We start from the raw sequence: 24,212 nt of genomic DNA, 5'->3' as shown, positions 1-24,212 counted from the left end.
ACTACAGATATAATTTTAATTATGCTAATTCAACTAGAGATTTTTTATTTCCATTTCCTAAAGTTGACCATATCAACATATATGATAGATTCATTTTAAATTTACTGTGAAAATTTAATAAAACTCTTCTTCTGTGATAAAAATCACACAGAGAACAATATCTCTTTAATTTATAACTAACAACCTAGTTTTTAACTTGTTAAATTAAGTGTAATCACTTCTAATATTAAGTGAAATGAATCAGAACTATAACTTAAATCTATAAAATTGTTTTTGTTTTTTGAAATATTTTATACTGAGATTTCCAATCAGTGTTTACAATATAATATTTAATACTGTACATATATAAGTCTCAAATATTAATATAGTCTCTAACTTAAAAAGTTGAATTCACTCAGGAAAATTTGATGCGTTACACCTGTTCATCTATTGTAAAATACACAGCTAGCAAAGGAAACACAATTACAGTGATAAGAAAATATTAAAACCCCAAAGCTTGGATAGATTTCTTTGCCAAAATGTCAAAAGAAAATTACACGAAAGTTTAATTTTTAAATATTCATGCTCTCTTTATTCTTTAAGTTGCTTATAGATTTTATTTACTGACAGTAGTACATGGAAATTAGCAAATTCATGATCTTTCCTCACAAAGATTAAATGCTTTTGCATTCCAGGAAACTACATGAAAATCATTTTCCCCTTTTGTCTAACACCAATTTTGTATTATTATTTCATTTATGGAATATGCTGTCAACTTCACAGCATGAGCTTTGGAGAGAAGAAGCCCCGCTTTAATAGTTCTTCATTACAATATTGCCTACAGAATCTTATGATTAGCTCACTTAGCCTTAACATTTATAAACTACAGTTTTTTTGAGATAAAAGATAACATTGCTAACATTCTTCAAATACAGAAAGATAACTCTATTCCTAGAAAGTCAGAAAATAAAAATAAGATTTTATTATTTATTTGAAGTTCAATAAAATTGTAATATTTTTCCTATGTTAGCACATTCTGTAATTCCCAGATTCTGGTTGCATGTAATAATTTCCTAATTTAGGAAATTTATGAGAAAACATTTATAAGTAGTATAAGAAAATTATAATATGATTAATTTCTTCAAGAACATCATTATTTTTCACGGTGCCTATATCAATAAAATAATTTCCAGTTTTGACCAGTTTTTTTCATTGTTATTATCAGATGACTATAGTTGGTTCACTACCAAACCCAAGTAAAATTTGTCTTAATTTTACAATTAGTACTTATTGCAGTTTTATGGTACAGTTTAAAAATTAAGTTCCTTACTTCTGCTTGCGCCTGACGGTGTTCTTTCACTGTCATTGAAAGAATGACTTTTTCAGTAACTTTCCCTTTCTGTTCATTCACAGCCAGTTTCAACTAGGAAAAAAAAAAAGCAAATGACATGAAAAGTGGCATATATTGACAACTAATAGCAATATTTATTCAAACAACTAATTTAGCATTATCATGGAAGGTGATTTCAAATTAATTTGGCTTATATGTATGTGAAAATTAATTCGACTTAGATTAAATAAGTCAAAATGTTTTTATATTTAAAACATTTAGCACTGAATTTTGCACTTCCACTTTTATTGTTTTTAAGCTCACTAAAATATAATTTGGGAGGAGGTTCCAAATAGCAAATATTTGACACTGGTGAATACTTTTTAAAAGCATTTTTCAGAATTAACATAGCAACATTTTTAAAAATTAGGCTGATATTTCCTGTAAAGTGTTTCATTGCCAGGAGGGAATAAATTGGTTGCTGTTATGTCAGGATAAGAATTCAAGGATATAAACCAAAAACAAATGCCAATTCACTCTAGAACAGTTCAGAATGATTTACAGTATTTAACCACAAAGAGTATGCGGTATCTTAAAATACCTAATAGTTATTTCCAACCTGCTCCATGAACAAAGCCAGATAAAGATTTTCTACAGTATTGCTATAGACTTCTGTTACAAAAAAGTGAATGTGACTCATTCTTTATAAACAATCCCCATCAAAACAAAATGCTATTTCCAAAAAAAAAAGGAAAAAGCTAAACTCATACAATAATATTCACTCAACAGACTGGTAATGACAGGAAGAAAGAAAGCAACAGCCTAATACAGAAACTTCTAAACTGAAATATTTAACAGTTCTTAAGTAACAGACATGCCATAGACTATCTTCTTACTGAATATTAAGAATGAATTAATGATCATGCTTTTTGTTTTGCTTTGTTAATGGTGTTGTTGTTTTAAATAGGCTTTCTCAATAATAAGCCTAGCAAATCATGTTTGAGTTAACAGGAATCTTAAATCTTAAACCCTGCCTGAAGACCCACTCCTCTATTTGGGATAAAATGGGGGCAGGGTCAATGCTATAAGAATAGTACCAAATCTGTAAACTTTTCTTCCACTGATATGTGACACAGCTCAGTATATCAGAGATTCTGTTTTGGTAGAAGGGAAAAACCTAAGGAATCCTTAGGTGATCCTGAGGATCACCCTAGATAAGGAGTTGACAAACATTTCCATAAGAAATATTTAGGTTCCGGGGACAGGGACACACACAAGTCTCTTTTGCAGTTACTCAACTCTACCCATGTAGCACAAAATGAGTGAGTGAGTGAAAGTTGCTCAGTCATGCTGACTCTTCGTGACCCCATGAACTGTAGCCCACCAGGCTCCTCTGTCCATGGAATTCTTCAGGCAAGAATACTGTAGTGGGTTGCCATTTCCTTCTCCAGGGGATCTTCCCAACCCAGGGATCAAATTTGGGTCTCTCACATTGCTGCTGCTGCTGCTGCTGCTGCTAAGTCTCTTCAGTCATGTCCGACTCTGTGCGACCCCATAGACAGCAGCCCATTAGGCTCCCCCATCCCTGGGATTCTCCAGGCAAGAACACTGGAGTGGGTTGCCATTTCCTTCTCCAATGCATGAAAGTAAAAACTGAAAGTGAAGTCGCTCAGTCGTGTCCGACTCTTAGCGACCCCATGGACTGCAGCCTACCGGGCTCCTCCGTCCACGGGATTTTCCAGGCAAGAGTACTGGAGCGGGGTGCCATTGCCTTCTCCGTCTGACATTGCAGGCAGATTATTTACTGTCTGAGCACCAGGGAATGTAGCATGAAATATATAATAAATAAGTAAATGAGTGTGGCTATGTCCCAATAAAACTTAAAAAAACAAACAAGTGACAGACTGAATTTGGACAGCAGGAAATGTTTGCCATTCCCTTTCCTAGACTGAGAACCACTGAAAACAAGTTTAAAAAAAAAATCATGTGATATTCATGATAACTACAGTTATGATACAACACGGTATATTTGAAAGTTAGTTGACAGTAGGTCCTAAGAGTTCACAAGGTAAAAAATGTTAAACTATATGAAACGATGGATGTTTAAACTTACTGTGGTAATCATTTCAGAATGAATGAAGTTCAAGTCATCATGCTATTCACTGTAAACTTACACAGGGGCTATATGTTAATTATATCTCAATAAAAATGGGAAAATACCATCATGTGAGACTGTTCTTAGAATCAGTCTCCCAAAGGAATATATATTCTCCTGTACTAAAGTAATACAGAAAATGTAATATTATAAAAAGTCAAATATCAAACTCAACTTCCACATATGGAAGCCTATGTATAAACTGTCACCAAGATCATCTTTTAAGAAATTAATTTCCAAATGTAAAAACATCAGAACAAATCTTTTTTGAAGGGAAGCAAAACAAAACAAAAACAGAGGTAGGGAACTCCTTGGTGTCACAGCAGTAAGTCCAATTCTAACGAGGGCTCCTAGGGCTGTGACGTTTAGAGCTGTTTTCAAGTAACTCTTTAAAAAGTAGGAATTCTTTACCTCTAAAACTACTACAGTTCGAAAAAATCACCTCATTCTTACATTCAATTTGTAGCACTATCCTAATCTACATAAGCTGAGGGGAAAATGTTATTAATGTTACTGAAAAGCATCACAAGCATAGTACCAAACAGAGAACCCAGTACGACAGTGAGAAATAAACTGTCAACAAAATACAAGGATACATACAGGGGGCTTTTCTGAAAAGAGACCAGACATTCTAAAAGAGATATATCTTAATATAATCATCTAGAGAAAATTACTGAAAGTAAGAAGTCAAATTAAGAGAATGTATTTTCTAACAGCATCTCTTCCTCAAATTCCAGACACAATAACAATAGTAAGATTCTTCTGTCACTTCGGAGGAGGACGTTCCGTTTCTTCATTAAGACAAAACTAGATGCTTTGCTGTTCTTATCTAAGATACATGAAATAATTTTCTGTCAATGGACTTTAAATTTCTGAGGCTAATTTTCACATATAAAGAGATAGAAACTTCAACTTAAAAATAAAAAACAAATGGGAAATGGGAAGGATGAACCTTAAGGGCATTACCTTAAGTCAAATAAGTCAGATGGAGAAAGATAAATAGCAAATGAATGATCTCATTTACATATGGAATCTTAAAAAAAAAAGCTCATAGATAACAGAGAACATTGATGGTTGCCAGAGGTGGGAAGGGGGTTGAAGGATGGGCAAAACGGATGAAGGAAGTCAAAAGGTACAAACTTTGAGTTATAAAATAAGTCATGAGGATGTAATATACAGCATAGGGACTATAATTAATAACAGCATATTACATATGAAAGTTGCTAAGAGAATAGATCTCAAAAGTTCTCATCACAGGAAAAAAAATCTGTAACTATGAGGAAGGTTAACTGTGAGGAAGGTTAACGACTTTGTGGCGATCACTTTTCAATATCTCTCTCAATTATAAAAAAAAAGGAAAGATGGCTCCAATTTGTATAAAACTATGAAAAGTCAAATCTCTACCAAACAGAGGAGTGGAAAATTAAGTCACCATTGTCTAAGTATATCATGGTCTTTTTTTAAAGTGAGAAAATACCTACAAATATTTGGTATACACATCAACATTTAACAAATTAAATATGAAGGTTTAATTCACCATTTTCCTCAGAGTTTGCCACTAAGATTTTAAAAGAGTGTAAGTAACAAATACTGGCTTTCCAAAACTAGGTTAAAGTGGGCTCATTCAATATTAATGGTAACCAGAAAAGAACAGCCAAGGGACTAGTCAAAGATAGTAGCAGATATGGAAGAAACAAAGAACATGATGGCTCTGTCAAAGAGAAGTGAAAAAAATGATTCAAGACAATGATCTGGTTAGAGAAACAAGATTAAAAAGGAGGAAGTTCCCCTCAAACCATGTCTATGAATTAAGAAAAGAAATCCAAAAATACACCTGAAACAACAGATCCCAATGAAGTGATTTCTAGTGGTGGTTACCTTTTAAGCTATGTTTTATATAAAACTATTAATGCTAGGGCTCCCCTGGTAGCTCAGTTGGTAAAGAATCCACCTGCAATGCAGGAGACCTGGGTTCAATCCTTGGATTGGGAAGATTTCCTGGAGAAGGGAAAGGCTACCCACTCCAGTATTCTGGCCTAGAGAATTCCATGGACTATATTAATGCCAAGGTAGCAGATATTCTACTTTCTCTAAAGCCTTAAAAGCTCATAGATGAGTAATGAATAGTTTTATAGAAAACATATGGCACATTGTGACCATCATAGAAAGTACTCTTAATTTTGAGGAATTCTTCAAACATGTGCTGTCTCAGAAAAGCTCTGCTATGGACATCCTAGAAAGGAAAACTGGCTCAAGACCTTCTGCTGGAGAAATACAGATAGAACAGCAGCTATCTCATTATATATATATCATTAACATTATATGGCTACTCTTTTCTATTTTCTTTTTTTGCTGTGGATAACTTTACTGTAAACCATGTGCTATTTTCTTTTAACTTCCCCAACCCAGGTGGCTCAGTAGTAAAGAATCTGTCTGCCAATGCAGGAAATGCAAAAGACCTGGGTTTCATCCCTGAGTCCAGAAGATCTCCTGGAGGAGGAAATGGCAACCCACTCCAGTATTCTTTTCTGGAAAACTCCATGGCCAGAGGAGCCTGAGGGCTACAATCCTTGGGTCACATGACTCAGCACACATACAGAAGCAAAATATTTTAAAGTGTATTTATGAAAATATAAGACTGTGTAAAAATTTAACATGATAGATACAATAAAATCTATTTTATAGGAAAAAATTACTCTAAAGTAAACTCCATAGTCCGAGTATTAATGTCTTTATAAATGGTATGGTAATCAAACAACCTGGTACGTTCTATGTAATTCATATTGACATTCCACATAGGTGTTAGCCAAAGAGAGAAGAGCCTATTTATCTAGCCAACCTATCAGTGCTTGGACTGTAGTTCTGATGCAGTTTTCACTATTTCACTATTTCTCCAGAAGAACAGCTTACAATTTTAATGTGAAGCATGTGATATATGTTGAGTACAACGCTCTTAATAAAACAACATAACCCAAGAAGAAAACCAAATCTAAAAAAATCTATTTTTGACCAGTAAATACTGATATATTAATAAATTATTTGATCCATATTTTACATGCAGATCAATAGGCAATACAGTTTAGCATAAAAAACAGGACAATCAGCCTTCATATATATTGACAAGTTTTCCAATGGTCTGTTAATATACAAAAGACTGGGACAAATTACTTATTTATATATACAAAACATGGTTATAAAGACCAGCTGCAGGTATTTTTTTGGAAAGTGCATTTTAATAAGGTCCTATTCAGTTAGGGAACAAATGGGGAAGAAGTAGTTTGCACTACAGAGTTTAGCGCGAGAGCTTTCTCTTTTTCTAACCACAAAATCAATCATTTGTCCAGACTGTGGGAGTCAGAGTTAGTTACTGAAAAGAGCTCCGTATATAAACAAGTCAATAACTCATTGTGTGTTATTGTTGAGCTGAAGAAGTCGGCTTTCAAAAAGCTGCCCCTGCTTCTCTCAGAATGAATGTCACTGTATTCAGAGACTGGGAGAGAGTCCTTTGTTTCCAGCCATTGCTGGCTGCCATTTATGTATGGGAACAGAAGGTGGCTGCTAGGAGGGTGGGGGAAGCCACTATTTGGTATCATGTATGTCCAGGAAAAACTTTGAATTCTGTCAACCTAAATAATTTGTATCTAGAAATGCATTAATGTAATTGATAAAGAGTGGCCACACACAAAAAAATTGGTAAAGTTATTGAACGATAATGAGCCTGAATCATTTTAAATTGGACCAGGCTGCTATTTTTGGTTCACTACATGCCAACAAAGATGAAACCAAAGTATAAGCAATGGTTTGAAAAGTTCAGATGTACAAAATGAAATTGGTAAACAAGTCAATATGTCAAATAAATGCTATCTGTTCCTGCCATAAATATGAAAGGTAATTCATGGAACACTCATGGGGGTCTTTAAGTTTCTGTGTTAATTTCTTTAAGAAATGATTCTATGTGCTTAACACTTATAATGTTAGAGAAATCTGAATTATTTTTGACTTAAAATGAATTTAAATATCCTTTAGAGTTGAAGTAAATCTAAAAATTCATAAGATATAAATATTATACTATTTATTTAATCTTAATGTTTATTAAAAATCTGTTTATTCAAAATCAAGCTAGGGACTGTGAAGAAGCACCAGAACCAGGATTGAAGACTTATAATTAGGCCAGGCAAATGAAAAATACACCTGGTCTATTTAATAAATGATCCTTATGGTGGGGCAAGGAGGGGTAGTCTCTGAAATCTTTAAACAAAAGCTTAGCTCTTAATTAAATAAAGTTGGAGTTGTAGGCAAGGAGATAGTTGGAACCTAGAACTGAATCCAGTTGATTCCAAATCACTTCACCAATTTGGAAAATCACAACATTAAATCATATGACATACTCTCACACGCTGTACTAGACATTTATCTAGGTACAAATAAGCAAAGTGTAACATGGTTGAGATAAAACATAGAAAGTGAGAAACAGTATACAATGGAAGGTACAAACAATAAATCTATAAATATAAAAGACAAAAATATTATTGGAGGATGGAGTGGTTGGAGAAAACAGAAAGCCACAAATGATGGGTAGTGTCTAACTAGGTAAAGAAGTGATAATATAGGGCAGTATTATTAATTCATATTAATTAATTACTAACTAGTAATTAATTACATGACAAAATTTGTTCTAAATATGATTATTGATTGGTTTGACATGACTTTGGAAGGGGGAAGAGAGAAGGCTGAGCCTTAAAAGCATAAGTGGAGAGACAGGGCAGAGCTGATCCAAGTGAGCTGGACTTGGCAGTGGTCTGACTGGAAGGAATGACAACAGGGACTAGATGGTTAGTGCTGCTGCTGCTGCTGCTGCTGCTGCTAAGTTGCTTCAGTCATGTCCGACTCTGTGTGACCCCATAGACGGCAGCCCACCAGGCTCCCCCGTCCCTGGGATTCTCTAGGCAAGAATACTAGAGTGGGTTGCCATTTCCTTCTCCAATGCGTCAAAGTGAAAAGTCAAAGTGAAGTCACTCAGTCGTGTCTGACTCTTATCGACCCCATGGACTGCAGCCTACCGGGCTCCTCCGTCCATGGGATTTTCCAGGCAAGAGTACTGGAGTGGGGTGCCATTGCCTTCTCCAATGGTTAGTGCAACCCATACCTAATATATTTCTGAATTTAACTATAAAGTAGGTGCTGGTCCTATAGTGAGGGCATAATTAAGGACTTAGTGCTTAGCTTTGCCTTGGTTCAGCCCCATCCTCACAAGCTATATACTTATATATATACTTAGTTCCAGTCTTAAGAGATTCCCTTAAAGTCCTGACCTAGCTCCCACTTCTAACCCAGTTATCCCACTTAAATCCCTTCTACAAAAAAAATTTGAAAGTGCCACTTTTAGACTTTGGGGAAGAGTAGCACTTCTAATTCAAAACTGGCTGTGAATTCTTGCTCTGCCATATATTATTAGTTCTGAGACATTTGACAATCAAGATGGTTTATACAGTCCAGGCCTTCCAAAGCCAGGGATTCCTCTCCCATCCTTGCCAATTCTTTGAGGAAAAAAAAAAAAGCTACCTTTACCAGAGTCTGCAGCTTCTTGAAGTCAGTTTAAAAGATAATTTATGAAATAAATTTTCATAATATTTAAAAACCAGCAAATACTTTACAACTATTTTAAAACAGAAATATTTTTTAAATATTTATAGTTTGTCTAAAGGGATATAAAAGAGAAGTCTCTGTGCTTACCTTAAATATATTTAATGCTTAATTAAAGAAACAAACCTCTTTAAAAATCTCCTTCCTTCCCTGTCTTTTTTTTTTTTAAGTAATCATAAAACAATTTTAGCTCTTCCACATTCTGTGGGGAAAGTGATGCTGAGTTAGTGCTGACTTAGTAGCCAGATTATAAACTTTCTGCTAGACATTCTGTCACAATTTGGAAAGCCTAATTAGGAAACCCAGGAACTGAACCGGGGTCTCCCTTCTTTGCAGGCAGATTCTTTACCAACTGAGCTATCACAGAAGCCCTTAGGAAAGCCACTTGCCTAAATTCAACTCAGCTTGCCCTCTCAGACTGATTCTCCATTTTTTCCACTATTCTGTGCAGTTTTGGAGGGACTGTGCTACTTTGGCCAAGGGGTAGACCCCTTGACCAATCATACTCTCTCTTCAGAGATACAGAGTCATGAGGGAAATCACACAGAGATGTAAACAGCTGGAGAGAATCTGTCCCATTAATAGCACGTTCAAGAGTTTGTTCCTTAAATCCAGATGTCTGGAGTTGTTTCAGTTCTTTCTACAGCCCCTTTCTTCGGTCCTTCCTTGAATCCCACTTGCTACCACCTGTCACCCCATTAAATTCTTCCTTTGCCTAGTTAGCCTAAGCCAGACCCCACTGACTATAACCAATAAACTCTAACAGATATGTCATATATATCCTCACAATAAACGCCCCATTACTTTAGACCAGCTGAATGAGTCTCTATCCCTAGTAACTAAAATTATCTCACTCCAAAGTCTTCATAATCTGTCCTTCAGGTATTATAATGGGTAATGTAACTAGAGTAATGGTTTAAAAAATATCCTTTTCATTTTGGCCTTCCCAAGAACTTGACTGCCCAAACTATTCCAGGCATCCCTAGGATTTGTCACATAACATTGCTTTTGTCATGTACAACAGAAATGTGCAACAAAGCAATACTCTTGCATACAAGCCTTAAAAAAAAAAAAAAAGACTGTTGCCTTGAAAGATGAGCCTCTTAAGAAAACTCTTTACCCTCCACCCCCAAATTAACCATATAAACAGCTAAATTTAGATGACTCAACCTATAAATTCTCTCTTGTAGATTACGAGTAATGACTAACTGTTATTAAGCCTTTGCTGGAATCAGAAATAAGATATAATGTAAGAACAAAATAGAAGCCTACTTCCTTCTGTCCTAGAGGAAAAACTGGAAGACGTCTCAGAGAGAGAAGCAGAAAAGTAGCCAGAAGGATTAGGTCCTAAGTTCTCCTTTTTTAGGGTGTGGCTTGGGTTTAGCTTTCTGGAACCACCTTTGGTTTCTGTGTCCTGTGACGTGGAAGCGGCTCAGTGAAGTCCGCCACAGGCTATCGGCGTGGTGAGGAGAGTGGCTGTAGTGAGAGCGGCCCCACAAACCACTCGAGCCAGGGCCAGATCGGTGTCTCAGTCAGACCTTTGGGGGCCATCTCTAATATCATAGGAAGTCAGGTTTAGATTGTATCAGCCAGGAAGCACCACCAGAGAAAGTGCCCAAGTCAAGAGAAGAGACTAAGTTCACACACTGAAGGCAGAAGAGCAACCAGGTGGACAAGGGACAAGACCATGGCAGGCAGCTGCCGTGCTAACCAGTGACTTCAATGGGCCAGCATGAGGCCAGGGGCCCCTTCTCCCAGTGCCTCAGGATATGAAAGCCACAGCTCTTCTTCCATATACTACCTAAAGGAAACCAAGAGAACACAGGAGAGTCTATTTGACAGAAATAATGATCTAAAATAACTATTTAAATGATCTGCTCAGACTTTGAACAGAACTGGACAGTTATTTTTCCCCCAGATTCGGTGGGCAAGAGCTCAGGAAGAAAGTGATACGTGTCAGAAAATACCTCAGTCATTCAGTTATTTTGCACACAAAGCGTGTACACACGTGTAAGAGAGTCAGTCTATCGACTGAGCTAAGGAACAGAGTTCAGCTGAGAAACATGTGGCAGGCTGCTTAATTAGACCAGCCCTGCGTCGTTTTCCACACTAGAATGCTTTTCGGTTTTTACATGAAATAATGAGCCACATTTTCTCTCATCCACTAAAGTAGCTATCTGAATCAGAGAACTCCTTGAGAACCATAGTTAGGATTCTGGGGCTCAAACAGGGTAAGAGAGGTGGGCCTCTATCAGTATGAAAGAGCATCTGAACATGGGTTAGGCTGGGCATGATATGCCTTGTTGTTGCTCAGTTGCTAAGTCGTATCTGACTCTTTGAGCCTCTATGTACTGCAGCCTGCCAGGCTTCTGTGTTCTCCACTATCTCCCCAAGTTTGCTCAAGTTCATGCCCACTGAGTCAGTGATGCTGTCTAACCATCTCGTCTTCAGCCATATCATCCTCTGTGATATGCCTTACATGTGCAATAAGCCTATTTTCAATCATTACTTCCCACAGTGATGAGGGAAATGTCCCCATTAATCCTTGTTCACCCAGCTTTGGTTCAATCGCATTTGTGAAGCTCACTGCGGCTTTGTCCTCATCTCATACACATGTATGAGCCAAAATACACTGCCATGTCCTAAAGACAGTGCCACCTCCTCTCTCCCTCCTTTCATTCTTCTGTCTAATATATTTACTGAACGGCAGCGCTACTATAAACAATGCACTGTACTGGTTCCAGTAATACAAACATCAATTCGATGCCTCTGTACCCTCAGAGGGCTAACAGTCCATTGAGAATTGCAGCTCCACAGTCAGCACTTCCCTGGTTGTTTTCATTGCGTTTGTTCCTGAGGTAAGGTACCATGTCTTACAATTCTTTTATATCCTCCAGTAAACAAAACCATAACAGCAAGATAGCAGACATTCAGTAAACACCTGTGACGGATTAGTGATGAATGAAAATCCTCAAATTATAAGTACTTTTACTTTTCATCAGACAACTCATTTCCTAAACTATGTGCTGGATATTGTGATATACGGATTTTGTAGTCAAATGATTTTCTTTAACACTAGCTTAAATCACAATTAATGGGTTTCTTTGTAGCATGGCTGCTGGGAGGCTCTAAGATGCTAATACTGTAGACAGTATTAATAACCATGAGAGCACCTCAGGGGTCCAGCCAGATATACTTTCAGAAATGTGTCGAGACCAGCAATTTTCAAGTTGGTCTTGAAAGTTGAAGATGGACCACTAAACATTTATTCAAGAGTGAATACAAAAGTGACTCAGTACCCCGACACAGGAAGCACAGCCCTGTCCACAGTCAACACAGCTCAACCCTGTCTGCTATGCTTCCGCCAAGTTAATCTGTAACTCCCCATGTAATTTGTCTTACTGAGGAAAAAATTCTATAATATACCTAAAACATATGACCAAGAAATTTTGGGGTTAAAAGGAAGACAGTAAAACTAATATTAAAACAAAAATCACTAAAGCAGTTATATCACATTGTGAAGCAAAGACAGATAATGGAACTAATTATCAGGCTAAAATAGACACAACTTACATACTTAAGGCTTTATTACATGCTAAATATGATACAAGTTTAATGTGTCTGAGGCACAATTCCGAATTTATGAAAATTGAATGTTTTAGAACTTATCAGGCAACAAAACCTAGTAAGTACTAATTTATAGACTTTACTTATATCACTTAGTGTGACTGTTTTACTGTGAAAATACTGAAGTACTTTATTACAGGGAACTGTTTCAGATTGTGCTACAGTTGTTATATGACATATGGTCTATGTGCTACATTACTTTTCTAAAATCCAAAACATAACAAATTCTGAAATACATCTCTCCCAGAGTTTGCCCAAACTCATGTCCCTTGAGTCAGTGATGCTATCTAACCATCTCATCCTCTGCTGCTCCCTTCTCCTTTTGAAGAACACTTTCAGTTCAGTTCAGTCGCTCAGTCGTGTCCGACTCTTTGCGACCCCATGAATTGCAGCATGCTAGGCCTCCCTGTCCATCACCAACTCCCAGAGTTCACCCAAACTCATGTCCATTGAGTCGGTGATACCATCCAGCCATCTCATCCTCTGTTGTCCCCTTCTCCTCCTGCCCACAATCCCTCCCAGGATCAGGGTCTTCTCCAATGAGTCAACTCTTCGCATGAGGTGGCCAAAGTATTGGAGTTTCAGCTTCAGCATCATTCCTTCCAAAGAAATCCCAGGACTGATCTCCTTTAGAATGGACTGGTTGGATCTCCTTGCAGTCCAAGGGACTCTCAAGAGTCTTCTCCAATACCACAGTTCAAAAGCATCAATTCTTCAGCACTCAGCTTTCTTCACAGTCCAACTCTCACATCCATACATGACCACAGGAAAAACCATAGCCTTGACTAGACGGACCTTTGTTGGCAAAGTCATATCTCTGCTTTTCAATATGCAATCTAGGTTGGTCATAACTTTTCTTCCAAGGAGTAAGCGTCTTTGAATTTCACGGCTGCAATCACCATCTGCAGTGATTTTGGAGCCCCAAAAAATAAAGTCTGCCACTGTTTCCGTTGTTTCCCCATCTATTTCCCACGAAGTGATGGGACCAGACATCATGATCTTAGTTTTCTGAATGTTGAGCTTTAAGCCAACTTTTTCACTCTCCACTTTCACCTTCATCAAGAGGCTTTTTAGTTCCTCTTCACTTTCTGCCATAAGGGTGGTGTCATCTGCATATCTAAGGTTATTGATATTTCTTCCTGCAATCTTGATTCCAGCTTGTGAGGAAAGTAGGGAAAACCACTAGACCATTCAGGTATGACCTAAATCAAATTCCTTATGATTATACAGTGGAAGTGAGAAATAGATTTAAGGGACTAGATCTGATAGAGTCCCTGATGAACTATGGACGGAGGTTCGTGACATTGTACAGGAGACAGGAATCAAGACCATCCCCATGGAAAAGAAATGCCAAAAAAAAAAATAAAAAAAAACACTGTAGGTAGACTAAAAAAATTAATTACAAAAAAAATAAAACACCAAAGAAAATAAGAGCAAAAGAAACAAATACATAGTTCATAAAAGAAATACAAGGGCCAAATAAAACAAGCACAAAAATTAAATATTACTATTAATAAAATAATTCAAACTAAAATAATGAGATGATGTGTTTAACTTACTGACTGACGAGTCAAAAAAATTTTTCTACTGATAAGGATTAGTGAATTCAAGGAACAATGAATACAGGGAAACTGGTGCTTTCAAGTATTATCAATGAAAGCATAAATGTTATAGCTTACTAGAGGAGAATTTAGCAATGTATATCAAATCTTTAAATTGTATACAACTTTTTATCTAAACATTCCACTTCAAGGAATTTTTCAATAAAAAATAATCATGGATATGCACCAGAAAATTGACTAAAATTATGGCAAAACATTGCTTTGCAAGAGTAAAAATACTGCACACATAAATGTTCAAAATTAAGAATATTAGTAAAATAAAGCTTTTGACTAGAATATCATCATCCATTTAAAATAATGTTATGGAATACTGAATAACAGGAAATGTTAACAACATAGTAACTGAAAAAATGTGGTCTCAAAAAGTAAACAAGATTTTAAGTATGTATCAGCATATGAGAAGTATATGCACTAAAATATTGAGAATAGCTACTCAGAAGGTGAGACTGTGGGTGCTGTAGCTCTTTTTTTAATTTACATCACCTTATATCTACAAACTAAATTTTCTGAAATATTAATACATAAGGATGATAAATCTTATAATTAAAAAACAGGTTGTTTTAAATATTGCTTTATTTTCCTGTTACTACCAATATGTATGAGTTACTACTAATTTTTAAAATCTGTCCTCTGTTCACATTTGTCCCAACATAATTATCTTTTCCCTCATTTTATTTCAATCTTGACAAGATAAAATATAATTCAGAAGCAATAAATTTACAAGAGACAAAAGAGATAAAATACTACTTACACCTTTGCTTTCAAATTACCAATTGCCTGCTAAAACTTTTTTGAGAGGCTGGGTAGTGTTAATTAATGCAGGGCAATGGAAGGTTTATGAATTCTTATTTAGTAACTGCATTAAACTACATTTACTGCTTCTTAAAAGTGAACTGAGATGAGAGCAAAGACTGGGTAGAGATATGGGTGGGATTCTCATTGTCTACTCTGTCATTCTGGGCACTGGGGATGCACTGTGGCATTTAATCCTCAAAAGAGCTTTATGAAGTCCTGTAATTTTTGCTTAAAGAGATAAAGTAACTTGCTTATAACACAAAGTAAAAAAAAAAATTAAAGAACTGAGATTCAAATCCAGGCATGTCTGACTCTGCCGTCCATGGATTTTAATTACATCTTGGATACATCAGAAGATATGATTTTAAAATGGAAGAAACAGCTAGATAGTAACAGACAGATGGGCAAATTTTTCTTCAAACTAGAGCATTTAATTATGAAAGCTCAGAGTTAAAAATCAGAATTCTATTTATATAAATTGACATTAGATGACATTAATAAGAAAATAAATTACATTTGGAAACCTCAGGAGACTTTTATTTCAGGTATGTACAAAAAAACTAAATTAAGATTCACTGACTAATAGCAGCTATCATCAAACATATTAAAGTAACTTGTGTATAATTCCTTATCTATCATTCCCTTCATCTCTAGGATTATCAAAATTAACACTCAATGTTACTTTTCATTCTGAAAATTTCTATTAATGCATTCTAATACATTGATTAGTGTGACTAAAGAGTACTCAGAGGTACTGTTAACCGTCTGTATTTAATAGTTTGGATCTTTTCCTATGCACATATATAGAAATATAAGTATATGTAAAATATATGGATTTTATATTTACAGAAATGGTATTACCTCCATATTATCTGGCAACTTGCTTTTCATTGCATGGCGGTGCCATCAAATGTCCATTATAAAACATCTTAAGCAGATCTATCACTACCTAGTACTTACAGGTATTAAAAATTTTTTTGTAAATTAATTTATTTTAATTGGAGGCTAATTACTTTAAAATATTGTAGTGGTTTTTGCCATACATTGACATAAATAAGGCATGGGTATACATGTGTCCCCCATCCCAAACCCCCCTCCCACACCCCTCCCCATCCCATCCCTCAGGGTCATCCCAGTGCACCGGCCCTGAGCACCCTGTCGCATGCATTGAACCTGGACTGGCAATCTATTTCACATATGGTAATACACATGTTTCAATGCTATTCTCTCAAGTCATCCCACCCTCACCTTCTCCCACAGAGTCCAAAAGTCTGTTCTCTACGTTTGTGTCTCTTTTAAAATTTCATCCTTATTCAAAATTTCAGTGTCACACATGATTTCAAGCTCTCCTTTATCACAGTGCAAATCAGTTTTGTGACATGAGAAGTTTGTGATAGGGAAAGCAGCACATTAACTTTTAATTTTCATTCTTCTTCAGTTCTTCTGCTGCTGGGAACACATCACTTTTGTTCCCATTCCACTGAAGAGAACTTAGTCACAGGGCCACCTCCAACAGCAAGTCAGGCTGGGAGATAGTGCCACCAAGTTTCAAAAAGAGAGGATGATTTTGCTGGAAGCAAGAAGTCTCCACTACACTGCTGTTCTATATGGTGTGACCATGTAATTTACTGTTCAAACCAGGACATGCTTGAGGATAAAGTAATTAGTCTGAGATAACAAGTGAACTCGTACCATTTGGGGAATTCTCTTCTCTGCTTAATACAGTCTTCTCTAACCTTTCTTCGGGTGGCTTTTCCTGAGGCAATCTGTCATTCCCTTTGTGTTGCCAGAGCAGTCTGTTCATAACTCTAGCACACCAACTCATACATTTGTATGATTAGCTATTTACTAACTTTCCACTCTGGGCTTCCCAGGTGGAGCATTGGTAAAGAATCCGCTTGTCAATGCAAGAGATGCAGGAGATGTGGGTTCAATCACTGGGTCAGGAAGATCCCCTGAAGGAGGAAGGGCAACCCACTCCAGTATTCCTGCCCAGAAAATTCCGTGGACAGAGGAGCCTGGCAGGTTATAGTCCATGGGGTCGCAAAGAGTTGGACACAACTGAGCACAGGACGCAAGAAAGATACAAGGATAAAAACAGATGGCCTTAACTCTAGTTTGTACCTCCACTACCTTCCTTACAGACACACACATGCACACACTCACACACTCTGACTCTATTCTGGTTTAACTCCATGAGGAAGACTGCCCTGATTGGTTCTCAGTCCTGGGCATGGAGCCCATCTTTGATGCTGTACAGTAAATGTGCAGGGTGCTCTTACAGCATACATGCAGTGAATTGGTATCTCTTGCACACTGTTCTTGCACACAGACTCTGCTGCTGCTGCTGCTGCTAAGTCACTTCAGTCATGTCCGACTCTGTGCGACCCCAGAGACGGCAGCCCACCAGGCTTCCCTGTCCCTGGGATTCTCCAGGCAAGAACACTGGAGTGGGTTGCCATTTCCTTCTCCAATGCGTGAAAGTGAAGTCACTCAGTCATGTCCAACTCTTAGTAACTTCACGGACTGCAGCCCACCAGGCTCCTCCATCCATGGGATTTTGTGGGGTGCCATTGCCACCAGACTCTGAGCTCCTCTAAAACAGACTCTGACTGTATATTCAACTCTATTTCTTTAGTGCCTGGCACATAGTAGATACTTGACAAATACTGGTTAAACTGAACAGAGTTGAAGACCTGGGAATGGAATACATAGAATTCTCAAATGAAATTCCAGAAATCCCTAAAACTTGGTAAGAAGGATAATGACTCCATCTTGTGGATCTGATCAACCAAATCTGGCCTTTTAAAATTATGTATTGGGTGACCTTCATTTCAAGGTTAGGTAAGGTTGTAACAGGAAACCCTGAGGCTGCCTTTGATTATCAGCTCTGTCATCTCTAGAGCCTTAGCGTCCATTCCTGTTAGAAAAGCCTAACATGAATCCTACTGTGGGCTTTTTCTTTCCAGCTGTTAAGCCTTGTGTTTGAAGGGATGGGAATCACAACTGCCAGTTGTCATTCTGACAAGAAATATTTTGGCACACAGACATTCATTGTATAAATTTGTAACTAGTGTGTGCTGAAGAATTGATGCTTTTGAACTGTGGTGTTTGAGGAGACTCTTGAGAGTCTCTTGGACTGCAAGGAGATCCAACTAGTCCATCCCAAAGGAAATCAGTCCTGAATATTCATTGGAAGGACTGATGCTGAAGCTGAAACTCCAATACTTTGGCCACCTGATGTGAAGAACTGACTCACTGGAAAAGACCCATATGCTGGGAAAGATTGAGTGGGAGGAGAAGGGATCGACAGAGGATGAGATGGTTGGATGGCATCACTGACTCAATGGACATGAGTTTGAGTAAACTCCAGGAGTTGGTGATGGACAGGGAGGCCTGGCATGCTGCGGTCCATGGGGTCACAAAGAGTCGGACACGACTGAGCGACTGAACTGAACTGAGTGTATAAACTCAGGACATTACAAAATTTAGTTTTGGTTTTCAGAACTTGATTTGGATTCTAAGTTTTTACTGTCCTTTACTTCAAATCCTGTTCATTAAAAAAATAAAGTTGACTTTTGTTGCCAAGAGTGGTTTGAATTTGGGTGTTGCAATTTGCTTAAAGTGGATTTCCTTCTGTTCTCCAAAATTTTTGATCTCTCAATTTTATCTAGTACATAGATACTTTGGTTATTTTATGTTCAGTATTCCGATTTACCATCATCATCCACAATTAGAGAAAAGAGAATTTGTTGAGGCCTTACTGTGTGCCAGACATTGTGTTTAGTGTTTTACCTATATTTCTTTAAGAAAGATGAATGAGAAAATACAAGTCTGCAGAAGGGATGAATAAAGTATAGATATATTTAAACTGTAAGTGCTAAAACATGACCCAAATTTCTAGACACAAACTGAAATCTCTGTGGAAAAAACAAATCTCCCTCTGAATTCTTCTAGCTTGTGTGTGTGTGTGTGTGTCATTTGTACAGTATTTTGCATCAACATCACTCAAAGAAATTTATTTGATACTCATTTTGTGTTAGTACTATAAAATAGTGGTTAACAGGACACTTCCCTTCTACATATTAAATTCTTAGATGGCAGACAGATGTGGGACAAACAGCAGTAAATATGATAAGCATTAAAAAAAAAAGGCAGGATTTCTGGGGAGAGCTAACCTAAGCTCGAGGCTAGAGCAAGAAATGCCTCTCTGAACTAGAAATGATCTGAGCTAAAGATGGGCAAGAAGGCACCAAGTCAGGTATGACAAGGAAGAGCATTCTAGGCAGAGGAAGTGCTAGAGTTACCTAGCCCACAAAACATCTTGTACAGTATCTTACCTATATTCACAGAATCTTATTAATTATGAAATAATTCAGAAAGGAATCATTATTGCCATTTTACAGGTAAGAAAACAAAGACTCAGAGATTAGATCAATGAATAGGATTGGAACCCTTGCCTATCACAATCCAAAGTATTTCCACTATCTTTAACTTCCTCAGAAAGCTGCCTGCATCAGCTTCCTATTGGACCAACAGTTAGTAAACTTTTTCTGTGAAAAGACAGATAGTAAATATTTTAGGCTTTGCACACAAAGAAGGAACATTAAGGATAAAATATAGGAACTTGAATAACAAGAGAAAAAACAATTTTCATAAGCTTTTGATGAAATTCAAAATACAATAATAATGATAAGAATAACTGAGTATAGTGTTTTGAACTACTGGTCGACTAATGAGAAAAATTAAATTCTTTTGAGAGGAACAATATTTCAATTAATTGAGGTTTAAAACTAAATGTTCCCTATAATAAAAAAAAATGTAAATAATCAGCTGTGAAAATCATTCTTAACATGTGGATCATACCAAAACAGGCAACTAGTCAGATTTGGCTCATGGGCTATTGCTTAGCAACCCCTGTACTAGGACATGACCAACAAGAGTAGTACTATTTAACAGAAATCTAATGTGAGACACATATGCAATCTTAAATTGTCTAGTAGCCATATTTTTTAAAAGGTAAAAAGAACAGGTTAAACTTATTTTACTAATTTATTGAACCAAAATATTACCATTTAAACATATAATCAATACAAAAATTATTAATGAAATATTTTGCCCTCTTATTTCATGCCAACTATTTGAAATCCAGTGTGATTTTCATACAAACAGCATGTCTCAATTTGGACTAGTCATGTGTTAAATACAGCACAGCTCCAGAGAACAGGTCTGTTGGGGGCTAGAAAAGTAAAAACAAGAAAATCAGATCATATAGAATTTATGTTCAACTGAAGAGTATGAATTCTGTCTGAAGGTAGCAACTGCCAGTCAGCCCCACAAAATGTTGTCATGTGGAAAAGGGGTTTAGGATATTGTCAGATGTTCCAGATTTTCTGAGAAAACAAAATCTAATTTTACATTAAAATGTAACAATCTCCTGATTTCCAGATATCTGAAACTATTTATTTTTTTAAATTCATACATACTGTGCAGGTCAAACAACTCAAACCTGCATACTAAATCTGGCCATGACTATCTCTATATCTGGGCTTCCCAGGTGGCACCAGCAGTGAAGAACCTGCCTGCCAATGCAGGAGATGCAGCTTCCAACTACGGGTTGGGAAGATAACCCTGGAGGAGGGCATGGAAACTCACTCCAGTATTCTTGCTTGGAGAGTCCCATGGACAGAGAAGCTTGGCAGACTACAGGCCATAGGATCACAAAGAGTCAATTGAAGGGACTTAGCACACACACGCATCTCCACATTTATGTCCTCTATCCATGTCTGTCTTTTCAGTATTTAAGGTATAGTACTCATATGTGCTCAGTAAATTATAGGACCTTCAAGTTAAGGCAATAAATATCTGCCAGCAAAATACTTTTTAGTATGTCAAAAGGATGATAATAAGAACAATTATGGAAGCAATCATATCCACATTTTAAATCACCTTATAAAAGTAAGTTTACCTACTGGGAGTAGTCAATGGTGTTTTAAATAATAAAATTCTTCAATTAAAAGTATCCATAACCACAATAGCCAAAAGGTGGAAGCAACCTAAATGTATATTGACAGAAGAATCAATAAACAAAAGGTGGGATTACAGGTCGTAGAATATCACTCAGCCATAAAGGAGGGAAATCGGATATATATTTTGATACGGAGAAACCTTGAAAACACTTTGCCAAGTGAAATAAGCCAAGCGTGTGTGTGTGTGCTAAGTCGCTTTAGTTGTGTCTAACTATTTGAGACCCATGTGCTGTAGCTCACCAGGCTCCTCTGTCCATGGGATTCTCCAGGCAAGGATACTAGAGTGGATTGCCATGCCCTCTCCCAAGTGATCTTCCCAACCCAGGGATTGAACTCATGTCTCCTGCATGTCAGGCAGATTCTTTACCCACTGAGCAACCTGGGAAGCCCCCAAGCCATGCATAGAAGGCCAATATTGAACAATGTCTTTTTGTTCAAATTGTGGTAAAACTCCTTTGAATGCTTAAAAGAGCTGGTAAGTTTGATTGATAATGAACACTCTGTTTATATGCAAATAAGCCCTTCACATAAGTATCTGAGAATGCTTCAAAACTGTTGCTTTCCTGAGTATTACATGTAGTCCCTCCTAACATTATTCTCATAATTATTGGGGATTTGTACAAATAAAAATAATCCTTCCCTACCTCGAGGACTGTTAAGAAAATCAAATGAGATAACTTTAATCCAGAAAAATCACATCATAAACTACAAAGCACCATAGAAATATTTTTTATTATCAAATAGTTAATGAAGCAAAGGTCAAATTTTACCCTGATTACATCAGTATCGCATATTCTGAAGTCAAGTCTGAATTAGTAATATACCAAAATGGCTTGCTCTCCTCCAGCCAGACTTACAGGCAAAATAGTCTCCATTTTCTCTAATTCAGGTAGGGACAAAAAAACTACACTGGTATCCAATCTGGGATCTTCAAGTACAATTTCACAGGGCAAATGCTTCCCAAAACTATTTGGGTACCTCCTCTGTGATCCAGGTAGATTTGCATTTATAGAGAATTCAGAGCAGGATGCTCCTAGCTCAATACTTCGAACATCTAGTATCAAAGAACTCTCATCTCCATTTTCCAATGCACCGTCTGTGTCTGGAATTCATTTCTGTGGCAGGTCATAGAGTCAAACACTATGACTGAGAAAGGAACTGTTATTCACAATGCAGGCAGTAAGTGTGAGCCCAGATTGCAAGGGCAATCAAATCTCATGCTTCAACAAAGAAAATGATCATTTGCAAGGTCAGAAAGGAATTTCCTCTTCTCCTTTAATAGGAAATACCAGGCAAATTGACGATGAATTGTGGGGGTGGGGGGAGGGGAAATTTATCTTGGTTCTAAAATACAAAGTATTCATGATGCTCCTTTTACCAAAAAGATCAATGGATTAGCCATGTAGGTGGCATGATCTTCTCTGAAAGGTCTGTATCCCATGTATGTGTCTCCTATCATTCAATGCAATATACGTGCCTGGTAATAACCTCAAAACAATTCTTGAGTTGATGGTCATAATAATGGAATTTGATCTCCATTAATTTATTAATTTCTGATGACCTTAATGCAGCAACACTTCAGCAATTCATTTTACTGTCACTTTAGTTTCCTTAAAATTTGCAGTTTTCATAACATAAAAAACTTATTAATCAATGATTATCAGCACTTTAACCATTATGTAAGATTCACTTTCAATATACTGAATATAAGTAAATATGTTTGTTTCATGAATAAAGTTCCTTAGACTAATCATATATTTTTAAATATATATCCTTTAATATCTTTTTGGTTATGCTGAAAAATCTAATCAATATACATTATTAATGTTTATCATTTATACTTTTAATGCTTGTTTTTACTATACTATTACATATAAGACTGAGAATTCATACCTCAGAGCTTCCCAAGTTATGCTACTAATTGGTTTGTGACAATCAATAACCTTTTATCTTAGCATATAGAAATTTCCTACTATGTAACTGGGATATGCTTTGTCTATTGGCACTGTCCCACAGTTCTGTGGGGGATTACAGGTGTGCTTATAATAACGTGAATTATAATTGAAAATTTTACCTCTTTGCCTTAAAAAGCTACCAGTTTTTAAAAGATCACCCTTGATTTTCTAGAGGGTTGCTGCTGTTGCTACTGCAGTTTATCTTGAACCTGAGTTCCAAAGTCCCCAGGAGAGCAATGTGCAAGAAGATGTTAGTACCTGATTCTACCAGCAGGTACTACTTGAATATCCAGGGTTACTCATATCCCAGAATGACAAAAGAATGGTTTAAGGAAGGGCATTTGTTGAAAGGTAACAAATAATGCTGTGAAACATTTTTCAAAAATTCTTTATTACAGAATCCAGCATTGTTTAGAAGAATGCCAGTCCTGGATCTACTTCCTTACACCCCTGAATGAACAAAGGGTCCACAATGATAAAATCTCCATTTATTTCCAGCACTGACTGTGTGTTTATTTCTGTAAAAGTTTGATTATGAGTAAACAGCACAGCCTCCATCCGATCCTTACTGTTTCTAGGAATTCGTTACGCTTGTACGCAGTTTAGAAATAATGGAATTTTATTAAAATTCATTAAAGCATTTCAGGAATTAAAAAAAAAAAAAAAAGCTTTCCCTCTTTCTTAGCTATTAGCTGCCTTTTTTTTTTTCCGCCATACTCAGCCTGACCCAGCCTGTGAAGCTGGAAGTTGGCAGCTGTGATTGCAGTACAGATTTCACACAGTGTAATTACTGCAGTGACACCAGCACTGAGAGGTACAAAGGAAAAGAAGAGGCCCTACAGGTTATTAGCACTAAACACTGGGAGAAATCAAACGGGGAGTCAATGCGTAATTTCGAGGCCTATCAAGCCTCATCAGGAACAGCAGGGAGGAAAGTGCTTCACTTCATCATCTCACTCTCTGACTTTTGTTGAAAATTACAGTAATTAAAAAAGAGCTAAGTACTTCTCAGGCAAGGGGTCTTTTCTTTACCCATCACCTTTTAGTTGGCTGCTGATTCCGTGTGACCTTTTCCTT

The 24,212-nt window shown here is 36.8% G+C and overlaps 1 protein-coding gene across 4 annotated transcripts in view; it reads right to left on the bottom strand.

The window, feature by feature from the left end:
• The window catches only part of DCDC1 (doublecortin domain containing 1), a 473,661-nt gene that overhangs the window by 265,267 nt on the left and 184,182 nt on the right, over nt 1-24,212 (bottom strand). For all 4 annotated transcript variants that reach the window (XM_070383604.1, XM_070383606.1, XM_070383608.1 and 1 more), the window contains one exon: nt 1,310-1,402. In XM_070383604.1, the coding sequence (XP_070239705.1) occupies nt 1,310-1,402 (93 nt within the window). The remainder of the gene's footprint in view (nt 1-1,309; nt 1,403-24,212) is intronic.

The sequence above is a fragment of the Bos mutus genome, chromosome 15, assembly GCF_027580195.1.
Source record: "Bos mutus isolate GX-2022 chromosome 15, NWIPB_WYAK_1.1, whole genome shotgun sequence".
NCBI classification, from domain to species: Eukaryota; Metazoa; Chordata; class Mammalia; order Artiodactyla; family Bovidae; genus Bos; species Bos mutus.
Note: the sequence above shows the minus strand (reverse complement) of the source record. Positions and strands in the feature narration are given on the sequence as shown.